We start from the raw sequence: 14,815 nt of genomic DNA on the forward strand, positions 1-14,815 counted from the left end.
ACCAAGGTTAAAAGCTTTTATGCTTCCAGCGAAGATATAACATCATATCAAATAATTTGTTGTTCGTTCAACGTTGTCCCAGAAACATTTATTTCTAAGAAGACAAAAAAACATGAGGATGGAGCGTCGTATGCTAATGTGCATAAGGACGCTGACATTATTCGCAACTGATCAAACATTTGTCATGCCAATACTCGTCTCTTGCTCATCCAGTTGCTGCTCACGTGATTCAATTTCAAAGAGAAGATGAAAAACACCGGGGTGCCGCCCCACAACACTCACCCACTTACGCAGCAGGGCGCGCCGAGTGTGCGCAGGGATTGAATCCTGCAAGGGGCCAACTAATGCCAGAGACATGTGACAGCGTGGCTGTTTATCCTATTTTAGGTCGTGTTGTGGTGAATTTCAATCAGGGAAGCAGTAAATCGGTCATTTTATCCCAAAAAAATCATGAAGAGAACTGATACGTTGCCGAGAGAATGGCAGCGGACCCATTACATAGATGACTGCATCCATCGAGGCTATGCGCAAACACACACGCACGCACACACACAACAAAGAAAAGATCCTACCGTCACAACTAGTAGCTGTGAAGAGGTTCAAACTGTAGTTCTTAACAGGACAGAAGATTATCTATGATGTATTTTTGTTCCTTTTGTATGCAGGAGACTCTGTGGAGAAGCCTGTTTGCACCTCATGAAAAATTCACCGAGCCTAAAGTGTTCTCTTGTCAGTGATATTAAATGTGCGACCAAGTATGATTTTTGAAAATCGTGTTCTCATTCCTGCTCCAGAAGTCACTTTGAAAGAAGACACTAAATGAGACAAGTCAGAGGAATAAAGAGGCAGAGGCACATTTTGTGTTGGAGAAACAAAGGTTTGTAGGAGTGGACAGCATGTGTGACACTGTAGAAGGAAAGCGAAGGGAAACCTGGGGCTGCGATGCGCATGTGGCAGTTAGAGATGTATGAGGAAAGGGAGGAAGGCTCTGTATCTGTAATGCAGATGATTCAGTCGAAATGGAGGGAAGGCTGCTCGAGACAGAAATGGTCACTTTACAGTGAGAGAGGGGAGTGAGCCATCCAACACTGCAGAGCAAGGCTGTCAATGGAGGAAAGGTTGTGTCAAAATCAGAGGATGGTCCAATCATGGCAAAGCGATAGAAAGCCTCGAGTTTTGATGTGGGCATGAGTTACAAATCACCTTCAGAAACACTTGCAAAATGTAGAGGAAACAAACACAGAAGATTTGATCAAAATCAAAACACGTCAAAGGGTCAAAATGGACGAAACGCTTCAGGCCGACAGTCTCATGGGCTGGTTGGACAGGAGAAAAGAGCAGAAAAGAAAACTGAAAGAAGAAAGTTCGAATGTGAAGGAAAAGAAGCTACTAATACAACACAAAAGCCTAGAAACCATGAGAAAAGCAGAAACCAAATGACTGAAAAGAAATCAAGTGAAAACTGCTGGCTTTCGCCTACCGTACCAAGATCAGTCTTAAGATCTGTTGGCAGACTTAACTTTCTGCCGGGCCCCTTTACTGAAACAAAAAAATAGGAAACAAAGCACCAGTTAATCCCTTCAAATGAAAAGAAAAAAAAAATGAAGAAAATAAACAAATCATAAAAAATACTTTGGTATAAAAAAAGTCAAACCAAAATGCAAAAAAAAAAAAAAAAAAAAAAAAAAAACCCAAAACAAAACAAAATTCACTCTAATGAGTCAAAGGACATGCAAGTTGGTGCAGTTGCACACAGCAGGCATACAGTATTCCTTAATGCATGCTCCACTGTAGTCCCAGGCCAATGCTCCCAGCTATTCCTACCAGATTGGCAGAGCCCAGTTACTGGAGTTCAGTAAAACAACAACAAAACCTGTCCAGAGGAATAAATCATTCCTCATTTGGAACAGGAGAAATTCAATATCTGGTAACATTTATAGTGATTCTTACATCCTGTTTATTTTTCCAAGAAGGTAAAATTACTTTGAATGTTGAACATGAATCAAAACAAGATTTCTACAAGTTACAGCATTCTCTAAAATACTGAAATCATCCGTGCATATTTGTTTTACTGAAAAGTCCATGTAAAATCACATTTTCGGAGGCCTGGGAAGTCTGACAAAGAAGCACAAATAAACAGAGCACCATATGGTGTCAATACAAAAAAAAAACACAGTCAGACAAGGGAGGCAACCAAAACAAGTTGTTAAAACATTTTGCAAGCATTTTTGCAGTAAAGAGAAGACTGCAAAGGTTGAACTCGAGGTGCTATGAGTCCGTGTATTCTCAGAAAGAAAACAATATTTCATTGGTTCTTTGCCAAATGACTATCTTGACATGTGGAAGACGCGGGATGGTGTTTATATGACTCCTGGTAATTTCCATGAACACATGGAAAAGAGCATGACCATGAATTAGCATTCTTAATAATTCTGGTCATTTCAATGTGATTTAGGATTGGGTGGAAGAAAAAGAAAACCCATCAAAGGAATTATTCGAGATTCCTTTGCTAAAAATGCTGATTCAGGTTTCAATCCTTCTGCGTTAGGTTGGATAGAAGAAGAGTCGTGTGGTTGACTGAACAATTGGAATCTATTGTGATGAGTATTCATGTATACTGTTTTGCCACCAAAGGATGATGTTAACAACTGAGTATCATGCTTTTTTTAAAGTAAGACATTGAAAAATGCTGCTTTTAGGAAGAGGAAATTGGGGTGGTAAAGCACTCAAATTGAATTTCATAATCAATTTCAGTTTCTATTCATTTCAGGTACAAGTGCAGCTTTCGGACTAATGTTGCTAATGAGATAACAGATGAGCTGTGTGTGCTTGTGTACTTTCCCTAATAAGCTGTAGTGACCAGATGCTGCTGTGACCGTTTAAAATGTGCAGTGTTGGAGCTATAACGACAGGAAAAATGTGCTCATAATAAACTTGCTACACACAGATGGGTCCTCAGTTTAATAGCTCAGTGGCTGCAATAGCACTTTGTAAAATGTATTTTAATCAGAACGAACACAGGAGACTAATCTGAGGAGCGAAGGGTTGTTCATTGTGAGAGGAATAGCAAGCAACTACTAACTGAGCTCACAGGACCTGGAAGGGACATACATAACAAGTCCTGTGTGCTCAGCTGCATACATTTCATTACCAATTTCTCATTTGAGGTCACGAAACAGAAATGTAGCCTTGGGTCAGCTGAGCAAAATCTTGGTTTTGTGTCTAAATACTGTAAATAACAATGCCAGTCAATGCAATACCTTGTTTTTCTCATCCTGGTGTGTTCATGATGTGACACAATTTAACATATTTGCTACAACAGTTTATGTTACAGTAGTCCCATTTGTGACCTCAGCACCTTTTTTTTTTTTACTTTGCTGTTTCTTACTAATTGTTTCATCCAAGTCTTCACAATGTCGACTAACTTAAAAAAATCTAAAGATTTTAATGTCATTTTCATAATAGGTGCCAGTTTTTACTCTAAGGCAATTTTTTTTAAAAAAAAGGTCTGTAAAGGCATCTCTTATAAAATGTTGATCTCTACAAGAAACACCTCTTCAACTTTACAAAGTTTGCAGCACCTTCAGCCCAACTGAATGGTAATTGTCAGATTACACCAGTCAAGACAGTTTCTGTGACCTCTTGCAAAGTAGAGAGTCACCGATTTGTGAATAATTCGAACTATGAATAAAAGTGCCGTTTACTTATGTTGAGAACAGCGGTGTTGCTCAGACCAATTTCACATTGCTAACAATTATCCAGAAACGTTGTGACTCACGCAACTGTGAATTTGCTGTGAAGTTAAACTTTGATGAAGATGAAGCCTTCATGAAGTTAATGTAGTATAGTGAGTCTGAATGAAGTGTGCTAATTTTTTTAAAGGTATTTTGATTTTTTTTTTCTTTTTAAGATTTTTTTTTATAAATAAAGATTGATTGATTGATTGATTACTTAAAATCTTTGACTAGTTTCCAGGAACATCCCCATTCATTTGCAGACAAATGTATAAACAAGAAGGTTAAGATGGGCCCTCCTACTCCATCTCGAAGGGACTGACAACAGCCAAAGCAAACCATTAAATAGGGCTGATAGTGCTTGTTGCAGGCGCTTTTATGTATCTAAAAAAATATTAACCAAAAGGAGCTAAATCTCACACTGAAATGCAATTTTTGATAGAAATATAGTAAAGTAGTATGGAGTGCTGAAATCCCAAATGGGAAAAATGTCGGATTAAATCACTGATGCACTGATAAACACACGAAGCAAGCTGAGTCAAACTCATCAACACTGCAACCAGTCATATTATAGACACCATGCAGTTAGTTAGAGACAAGACAGAGATGGATGTTAGCCAAGGACACAACAAGATAAGAGAGGAGGTTTACTGACACACAGTCACACAAGAGACCCTGAGCATCAGAGCCTGGGAAAGAAGCATGTTGCCTTTTCCTGACAGAGATGTGTGATTCCTGAGGAGGCGCAACGATTAATGTCACAGAGAATGAAGCACTGGAGGCAGTGACGGGTGAGGAGAAGTACCCGGATGGAGTACAACTCCTTCCTCTCTTGCCAAGCCCGGCAGCGTAACAGCATCGCCGAATGATGGTGGATCCGAGGTCGATGCCCAGATCCGGCACATAAGACAAACGTGACAGTGAACACCCCCCCTGGAGCTGGGGCAGAGACACAATGCACCACCAGCGCACATCTGCACAAAAGCACGGAAACACATTGACAAAGCAGCTGCAGACAGTCCGCTCCGAGAAACAGTCCCGGTAGGCTTGTTTACACTGCAAGCAACTCGGTGGATTGGCTGTGATGCTGTGACAAATGTGCAGCGTTTCCACAACATTCTGCACATGTCGAATGATGTTTTATTGATTTGGGAAATATGAAAAAAAGAGTAAACATTCCCCAGTTTCTGTCATACTCCCAGGTGTACAGTGCCGAAGGGGGACTCGCACTGCCACGCTGGGAGAACCTAATATGATGTCTAACCACACAACACAGTCAAAGGCAGCAACTCTCTCTCATACAAATACCTACTTCAGTTTGTCTCTACCATTCACTACTTTCAGCAGCTATGGATATCTAAATTTATAAAAAACTGGGGAAACAAGAAAATCAATTAAAACATGATTTTTACCTACTGGGTGACTGCCTTGAAATATCACCCAGGGTTTTCAAAGTGTGGGAGGATGAGCTCCCTAACTCCTACAGCTTAAGCCACATTGTGCTGCCATCCAACTCTCAGGCTGCACATGCCTTCCTGGTGCTTTTTTCACCAGTTAACAGTATTAAAGTGGAGAACTCTTCTTGTCCATTGAATCTAATCCTGAAAATGTAGGTTTTATTAATATATTTAAGAGTTTTACTTACTACTTAATCTATTTCTCTATAAAATTAAGGTATTTGCTCACAAAATACACACTCATTGTGGGAAAAGATATACCCGACAAGCAGAGTCCTGCCCCACAATTTGAAAACCACTGCTCTACAGTATTTTTATTTGTTCATAAATTTCCGTTCTTCATATTTCCACTCTGGTATTTGTATATGAGGCTGGAATGTGTCTGTGGTGTCTTTCTGGCGATGTTGCTTACAGTGTGGAAGCATAGTCAGCATGCAAAGTGCAACAGCAAACCAACCACCTGTGATCAGCCTATCTAACTGGCTCGTTGCGTGATTGCTGCACGGGTGAAAAACCACAAGCAGGTATCCACGAAGAGGCTGAGATCTGTGAGACATCCCTCCTCTTACCATTGTCCAGTAAGTAAAAGACTGGACTGCAGTGGCTGGCTCTCAGACTGGCCACGGGCTCTGGCAGGATGCGTGGGTCATTGTGAAGGGAGGTTGGGTAATGAACTGGAACAGGAGATCCAACAGAACAGACTTTTTTAGAGCAACATGGGAGAGACAAACACAGTGGGTGAACTTGGGACAAGAGAGACTGGCAGGTAAGAGGCAGGAAGCAATTAAGAGGCAATGAAAACAGCAGGTTCAATCAGAGGAATTGTTTTGTTTTCCCAGTAACAGGACTCTTGGAAAACTTCATATGCACGACTACTACAGTCACAAACAAAACACACCACAACTACTACAACTAGCTCTACTTCTACTTCTACTGCAACAACAAATCACAACTACAAATCATGCATCAGTCTCTTTACATCAGTATCTCCTCCAGTTCCATAAAATCCTTCAGTCCTTCATCTGATGGAACAAGTCACTTTAACCTTTAGTGCTGGTTGAAGCTTGAAGCAGAGGGTTAAAACTGAGGTATATTTCCAAACATACAGTACATTAGGAGCATATGTTAGCATTTCAAACAGATAACTAACACCACCGCCATACTTCTAACATTCAGATCAGGACAAATCATCTGCCACTAGATATTTTGTTGCTGATAATATGACTAGCTGTAACCAGTGAGAATAGTGGCAGAGAGCTTGCACTGCTGGTTCACTGTCACAGAGTACATACAGTTTAAAGAGCAGTCGTCACTCCTACTTTAACGACTTTAAAACCAGGATGTGATGGCTCGGCTCGCTGATCGTCTGTGGGCTCCACAACCAGGAACTGACGCAGCCCATGATGGGTTTGAGTGTCTTTATTCACAAGCAAAAAAAAAAAGACAAAACTCTGCTACCTGGGGAGCCTGTTCAGACTTAACCTCGGGTGACACCAAAAAACCAAAACCAAAAGAACAGCTTGACGCCCTCTTTCAGGCGGCCTCCAGCTCACAAGTCCTGCAGCTCCTTTAACATTATTTAATCTGTTCATTACTAGATGAAGAATAAACATTTGAAATTTCTTTTAACAATGCAAAAAGAAACCTCTGATTTACGCCAGTTGGGGCCACTGCACAATATCAAACATACTGATTCTTGTGATACCACATCCGTCTGTTTTTGGCTCGAGTCCTCTGTTAAAATAACTTTTACACTGTAGTTACTGCATAAGCGTTTTCTACTAAGTATTGATGATACCAGCAATAGTTTCAGATGCACTTTCAACTATCATTCAGCGCTATTCTAATGTTTCCACCAAAAGCAACTAATGGGGCATTCACACCGGACGCGTCGCGGGCGTCGTCGACGCTCGGGACGCCTCGAAGCTGACGCTTGTGACGCTTTAAACACGACGCTTGACACCGGGTGGTCACAAAGCTCGCGACGCTCTTGATGCACGTCAGTTAATTGGCGCGCTGGAGGCTGATTTCTGTTTCCAGCTATGGCGGATCGCATCAGGAGAGCGGCTTGGCTTTATTTGTTAAATAAAGCTAGACCGCGTCGTCGTCGGAAAAGTCGCTATTGGCTGCTCTGCTCCTCTCTGCTCTGACTGCAGCGGGGAGCGCTGCTGAGACTGACCGCTTGTGAGCGCTTTGGGACGGGGGAGGGGCTCACGCAGCACCCGCTGCTCATTGACGACAGCAGCGAGACGTCCTGTCACGTCTCCAGAGCACCAGAGAAGGTTGCTAGATTTGTCGCTAGTTGCTTTTGACAAAAAAATGTCGCCAAGAGGCTTTGGAAAGTCGCCAGATTTAGCGAGAAAGTCGTCAAGTTAGCAACACTGGCTGGTTGGCCCGCATCGGTGCTCGGATCACTCGTAGTGACGTAGCACCGGAGGGATCGTCTCTGATTGGTTGACGCTCAGCGGCAGCGCGTCGAAAGTTCAGTTTTCCCAACTCTCAAAAAGCGACGCTCACGACGCTCCTGACGCCGGGGACGAGCGTCGTGGGCGTCGACGCTCGAAACGCTGGAAAAGCGACGCTCATGACGCTCCTGATGCGCCGCGCCGCCCCGCCGCCCGCCGCTCCACGACGCTCGTCCACCATAGACTTTGCATAGAAAAGCGCCGCTCACGACGCTTGCGACGCGTCCGGTGTGAATGCACCATCAGTCTTTTCTTTTCTGAAAAGACAATATATTGCCAATATTGCTGCAGTTGAACAAAGTTAATAACCCAAACAGGTCATAGAATGAACCTTGTAGAGTTTTTGGGTTGAAGCTTTGTGACTACTGAATATTCTGTGCTTTTCAAGACATGGACTTTTTGGCTGTTTGCCATCTCCTACCTCAGAATTAGATAGAAACCACATCTTTACATGCAGCCTTTCTGTGTGTTTTTGTGCATAATCTATACTTATTACCGTTGTACAATAGAGCTCTTTTAAGATATCACTTCAGCACAGTGTGCATTCTCTTTAACAAATGCAAATGGCTCAATGTGAAATAGGAACACAATGTTTCTGCCACGTATTAGTCAGTTTTGTCAGTTACATTACTCTGAACTGACAAAATGACAATAGCACATTTTTAAAATAGAACTGCATGTCCCTACTTAAGATTAAAAAAAAAACATTTTTCAAGACAACAGATGATCAAATGAATTGAAAGATCATGAAAACATTGGTCAAGAGCAGTTCTCAAGCTTTTTTCTTTAATTATATAGTTACAATAATGCAATCATGTCAGGGTCGTAGAGGTTATGAGCCATGCGAAAATTTGAATTGTATGGTAAGTTGCAGCTCCTGCCTCACCTCTCTCTTCTCTTGTACACGGCTAAATATATCCTGCTGGGTCAGGCACCTATCACCGGCGTCTCATCTTGTTAGTCCTTCTTTCCAAGGGTCTGGTCATGTAAGCTTCTGCTGCAGCTACATGTGGCATAACGCTCCCAGAGGGAGCATAACACACAGACCCAAACCAAAACCAACAGATGCCCGGGACATAAAAAGAAGACAACTGGAAGGCTGCGGGGGGAAGACAGCCTTCAGGCTGAAGAGGGGCCAATTACTGGGCCTAATGACAAAAGAAAGACGGAAAAAGGTCAGGAAAGAGAGAGGGAGGGACGTGTGAAGAGGAAGTGAGAGAGATGCTTGCTGTTATTGACACTGAGGGTAAGTCTTAGCGATGGCTGGCCGCCTTAATAAGCTATCTACAGTCCATATATGGCCTTGAACAGACAGAGCACACCTGGTCTACCGGGGACAGTCAGACAGCCTCTAATGGCCACAGAGAAGAGAGGAAGTTGATATTCAGCAGGGGGAAACAAACCATGAACTCTTTGACTGTCAAGCAGAGAACAGCTGCATTTATCTGAGGGCATAATTTACATCACAATAATATCAAAAACTGTTTTCAAATTAAAACAAAAAACAAAGAAAAATAAATCAGTATGACTTAAACTGACATTTTAAGTAAGGTCACTCTGCTATTAGCCACTGTTAACATTTCCATATCTTGAAAGCGCTGCACTTGATATAAGTTCTCCACCAGTCTGCCTCGCCCCCTCTGGGTACATGCTCAAGTGTGTCAGACACTCGATCACGGTGCTGTGCAGTGCGTCGTCTATCCCTGCGCTTTCTTGTCCAACTCTCCACGATTCTCCCATCCCTTTAATTAACAAACGGAAAGCTTATAATGGGACAGAGTGACCATGACCTGGTGCACATCGGAAAACTGAAAGACACCCTGCCACTGAAGCAAAGAACATCTTGTCCTCCTCTTCCTATTCTCTTTTTATGCTCTCTTTAGGAGGCTCACAGACAGGGCTGGAGTGTACAGTGTGAGAACAAAGAAAGTGACTGAGGCAGTATATCCTGGATATACAGAAGAAAGCATGAAAAGATTGCTGCCGAATCTAATACTTCAGAGAAATAAACTGAAGGTGAGTTAAAGATGATTCTGCATGCAAAATCTGTTTAAATGTACAGTTATTGCTTTGGTGTGATCTAAAGCACTTGCAAGGCAAACAAGTTTTCTTAAACATCAAATAAAGTCAACTCTGAAAGCAAAAAACTCTCCAAAAGAGGTTCACTGTTCATCAGCTAAAACACAGGAAACCCTTTCATGTGCTCAAAAGACCACAGTAAAAGAGAGGCAAGGAAATGTGATCTGGCTTTGATATTGACTTTGTTATCTTGGGAGTGATGTGTAAATCATTGTTGGGTTGAACTATTAAATTTCCACACACTATAATGATCTTCCTGTTTCATGCAGATAAGTCACACCTTTATAATAAAAGCAACACAGCTGCATTACATGCATCATGCAAACTTTTTTCTCCATCTATCTTAGTCAAAGATCTGACAATGAAAACATTTACAGAGTTTTTTTTTTACTATAAAAAGTATAACAAGTCTTGATGTTCAGCAATGCAACTGCCACTTCTTTAACTTTGTGGTTTTGCACCACATCATGTTAACTTGTATGCATTACATATAAATGAATACATAAATATTTCAGAAGAAAATACTGCCAAGCATAGCTGCTCTCATTACAAGGAAATCAACTGAAGCCACGTCTTCTAGTTCTTTGTGGGTGAACCAAAGCTGCCTCCCCAAGTCACCAGGAATGTTTGACCTGCTGAGAGCTGAACTGGTCCCAACTGGAGCTTGTCTGGGAAACATTTGATCACCATCTTAACAACAGAACTCCTCACGTTGCTGTCCCTACAGAGGTGGACGGGGGATTATAGGCCCTAACCAACAACTAGCAGTCATCAGCAGTAAAGCAGCAATGTTTAATATCACACCTGGGAACGGCAATATAAAAGCAAGTCGCCCCAGCTCAGCCTTTCTCTACATATTGTCTCATGTGCAGCGTGACAGTCGGAGTCATTTCAAGGGCAGACCACATGAGGCCACTGTGGAAACAATCCGGCTGTGCGACAGAGAGCCAAGAGTGCTCGCCACCTGTTAGGAGGGGAGCAAAGCTCTGCTGGGATGCCAGTTGGGCAGCAGGCAGCAGCTGTGGTCTCGGTGGCCTGAACCCTGTCAAATTGTTTTCCTGGACCGTGACAATCGCTCGAACACCCGAAATCCTAGAAGCCTGTCTCATCTGCAAAACTGATTTACTTGTGTAAAATGCCACCATTGTCATTCCTACTGCATTCACATTCAATAATGGATTTATTCATCACCGTCTACTGATATGCGACTATGCAAAAGATCAACATCTGTGTAGGTTATCCAGGAGTGAAACAATTTCCCTCAAACATCTCCTACAGTACTTTCCTCTTCCGGATCTCGCTTTAAAGGAGCTTGTAACACTTAATTGCACAGACTTTGAAAGTTTCCAATTATCCTTTGTCTGTTGGCAGGTTTTACAGATTGAGCGCTATTTCTGGAGATCTCAAAAGATCCTAAAATTGTTCCTTTTTACCCAGGAAACCATCTGAAAAGCACAAATTGTCCATCAAAGCGAATATTACCAGTGATATCGCAGAGTGTGGCAGAAACTGTTTCCCGCTGTATTGACACTGAAACACTTTCTTCTCAATTACCTCACAAGCTTCACAAAAGAAAGGAATCTGATGGAGGATCATTTCCATAAATCTTGGTGGGAAAAACAAGCCCAAGCAAAAAAGAAAAGACACTGAATATTTATACATGAATATATATAAATAATACCATTCAGTTCAGCAACACTAGTTTTCGTTTGTTTAAATTTTTATTTTCCTAATTTCACATTACCTACACTAGTAAACCATTATCACATCTGGATTTCTTTGTTTTATAATTATTAGTTTAGCATTATTAATATTGCTACTAATAATACAAAACAAGGAACCCTTCAACAAATCCACACCATGGATACTGCGTTTATAAGACGAAACAAAATCATTGCATATCAAGTTTATCAATGTTTGTGAGCGACACAAGGAAATTTTTATCTATTGAACTCAATATATTTATTACGTATTATTATGTTCTAGCTTGATTCAAACCATGCACAATCTGACACCCCCCCCAAAAAAACCACAAAAAAAAATGCTATAGATATTTCACTGACTATCTTGGAGAGGGTCTCCTTTTTTTAAATTATTGATGGTTTAAAAATAGATTTGAGCATTGATGTAATAAACAGATAAACCTTCAACAGAGGGTAAACGTCAGTGTTACATGTTGCATTCACATTGGTTTAATACAAACATGTCAGACTGGTAATGAAAGACATAGTCGGAGCATCCTATCAAAAACATTCTTGAAAAAAATATTTCTACACAGTACTTTGAGAACAGTGAGACAAATGAACATAGATTCTAATATACACCAGCCCATTCAACTTACTTCTCTCACCGAGAGCTTGCATGTTTGTTATTTTCAGAACTTAAAAATGAGGACTCCTGTTTGACAACACACTGAACATGAGATGCAGTTTTCCACAGTTTGGGTGATTCTTTCCTCAAGTGAAGACGCTCCAGTGGTGCCACGGGTGAGATGGCAGCAGGCAGTTCAACTTAGCATCCCCGCAATGATTCACAGTGCCAATCACAAGACGTTTGCAAACAGGGATCGGAGACGAGGTAGTGGATGGTGCACAAGGACGTGTGTCTGTGTGTGTGTATGTGTGTGTGTGTATGAGGGTGTGAGCAGGTTACCTGAAGTGGGCGACTTGCTTCTCTCCATGTCAATGGACTGCTGGTTGTCGGTAAGTTCAGTAAGGCCTGCAGCAGCCGGGAGGAGGAGGGAGAAGACACACATGCACACAGTTCAATAGACTGTCGTAACCCTGCTAATACGACAGAAAAGAAGAAGGCATGGTTTAAGTCAGCCACGCAAAGTGCCAATATAGCTATTAACATCTCCAAATATTTGTGTAGGTAATTCTGATAATATGGTGATTAGACCAAAGTCGTTCTCAGTAGTTGTCATGTGTTCTTTGCATTCATATGTATTCGTTTAGGAATCGTTTAGTCTTCCAGGAACAGAGTGGCTGACTCCTGATGGGACCTGCACTACAATTTGTTCAGCTTTTCGGATCCAGCATGATGGTCTCACAATGTCAATGTAACTGCAACTATATAGTGCGGATCTCATCGAAAAAGCAGCACACAGACACACACACACACACACACACACACACACAAACACACACAAACACACACACAAACACACATGAAACAGACCACAGAACAAACACACAAACTAATCACATGCACCAAGCACAGGGCAACATGAAGTCAAATACAAAGACTCAAATTTTTGGTCCTTGGTCCTCTGATGTGAGATGTTTGAGCCTGCACTCATTACAGCCTTATTAATAGCCCCGCTGAGTCGTCACAGTTCAAAAAATTTGGATTAATTTAATTATTTCGCTTCAGTCAAAGTTTTCCACACAGCGTTCTTCCAGCTAATTTTCTTTCAGTGATTTACTCCGTCTTTACAAATGACTGAAGAAATTGAAAGGTGCTTTGATTGAACCTTTTGTTGTTGAACAAAATTACAAAATCCTTTGTATCCTTCCGCTAAAAGCACACATTATAGTTTCACTTAGTCCAGTGCATGGCCGAGGCTTCATTCACTCTGCTAACTTCACTTTGGTTAAAATATACATCACATGGAGCATGAAATATTTATCACTGCTCATATTTAACAGACTCAAAGGAGCGGCTCTCCTTCAGCAGAGGACAAACTGCCGGACATGACGGGAATGCAGAAAGCTCTGTACGAGGGAAAATCGAAGACGAGATCCTGCCAGAAACAATCTGTTTGAGTCCAGTCATCTCTGTGGTTTGTCCAATTGCTTTATGGCCACACCCGTCCCACAGATATTCATCTCCATCAGACCTGATGCCACATTATGTCACACCACAACACTGAGCCCCCCTCCCTCGTCCCACCAGCACACACACAAATAGACACACACACACACAAACGGAGTCCCCCAGCCTTCAGGAAGGCCCGACTTACTCTGATAGGATGTACGGATCCTTTTCTTTGAATCTGAATAAAAGTTAGACAGGCCACGCATGCAAAACTCTGTCAGGCAGGCCCGCATGCCCACACCAGCAGCCACAGAGTCACCAAAGGGAGGGACGGGGGTCGAGGAGAGGGGGGAGGGTAGGACGGGTCGAGTGGTGGGGAAGAGATGAGAGAAGACAGAGGGAAGGTTTTGGTGTAAGAGCAGTGAGACAAAAGGTAGTATGGCAAAAATAAGCGGTGTGAGACAAAGGAAAAGAAGGGGGGGGTGTACGTGTTAAAATAGGGGAGAATGTTAAGCTTAGTAAGAAAGGAAGGATGGACGGAGGAGGGCAGGAGGAATTTTTGGATTGAAGGAAGGGTTCGGGAGAGGGTGGTAGGGAGAAGAGAAGAACACACTGGCTTAGAGTGGAAAAGAAAGCAAGAGCAAGCAGCAACCGAGTTAGTGTCAAGGGAAGACAGACAAGGTAAACCCGAGCAAACCCCAGAAATGCTGGTGTGATTGGTTAATTTGCAGAAGGACGTCTGTGTTGACAAGGGACAATAAATTACTGAGAGGGCAGCATGGAAGTACATGTATTGCTGCATTAACTGGTCTGTGTTAAACACTGCAAAATACGATAAGAGAAAACAGTTAAAAATAACACTAATAGGCGATTCATTTTACTGAAATAAATACACTTTGCTGACATATTGAAATACAGTCTATGCACATATATATATGTGGTGTGACAACAGCTAAAAATGTTGGTGAAAGGACAGAGAACAGCTCTCAGAGGCATGATTTAGTGAGCACTGTGTGTTGCCCTTTTTAAAAGTTTCGTCTTAAATATTGTATCAACTCCAGCAGAGTAAGTGCTTGAGATTAGAACACCACTACCTGAGCTCAAGAAAGGCCATATTGTGCTTATCTGTTTTCTTCTCTTATTTCTCAAAATTGATTTTCAGGACTCACTACAGACCATAATAGAGGTTAAAAATAGGATTTGTGCAACAGAAAACAAAAGCAATTGTCCCAAAGTCGCCGTTTTATAATCCCCTTCCCATAATTCATGAACACCTGTAAACTATTTTCTGCTGCACTCGTGGGAATTATGTAATAAAATG

At 41.9% G+C, this 14,815-nt stretch overlaps 1 protein-coding gene across 16 annotated transcripts in view; it reads right to left on the reverse strand.

Annotated features, from left to right (window-relative positions):
* Positions 1–14,815, reverse strand: part of stxbp5l (syntaxin binding protein 5L) — a 167,095-nt gene that overhangs the window by 18,284 nt on the left and 133,996 nt on the right. For 4 of the 16 annotated variants that reach the window (XM_030112288.1, XM_030112287.1, XM_030112285.1 and 1 more), the window contains exons 19-20: positions 13,700–13,768; positions 12,388–12,453 (exon numbers count right to left, since the gene is read on the reverse strand). In XM_030112288.1, coding sequence (XP_029968148.1) covers positions 12,388–12,453; positions 13,700–13,768 — 135 coding nt within the window. Of the gene's footprint in view, positions 1–1,485; positions 1,540–5,760; positions 5,893–12,387; positions 12,454–13,699; positions 13,769–14,815 lie in introns of all 16 variants that reach the window. The other 12 variants (XM_030112281.1, XM_030112274.1, XM_030112273.1 and 9 more) reach the window with 7 other exon arrangements.

This window comes from Salarias fasciatus, chromosome 16 (assembly GCF_902148845.1).
Source record: "Salarias fasciatus chromosome 16, fSalaFa1.1, whole genome shotgun sequence".
Lineage (NCBI taxonomy): Eukaryota > Metazoa > Chordata > Actinopteri > Blenniiformes > Blenniidae > Salarias > Salarias fasciatus.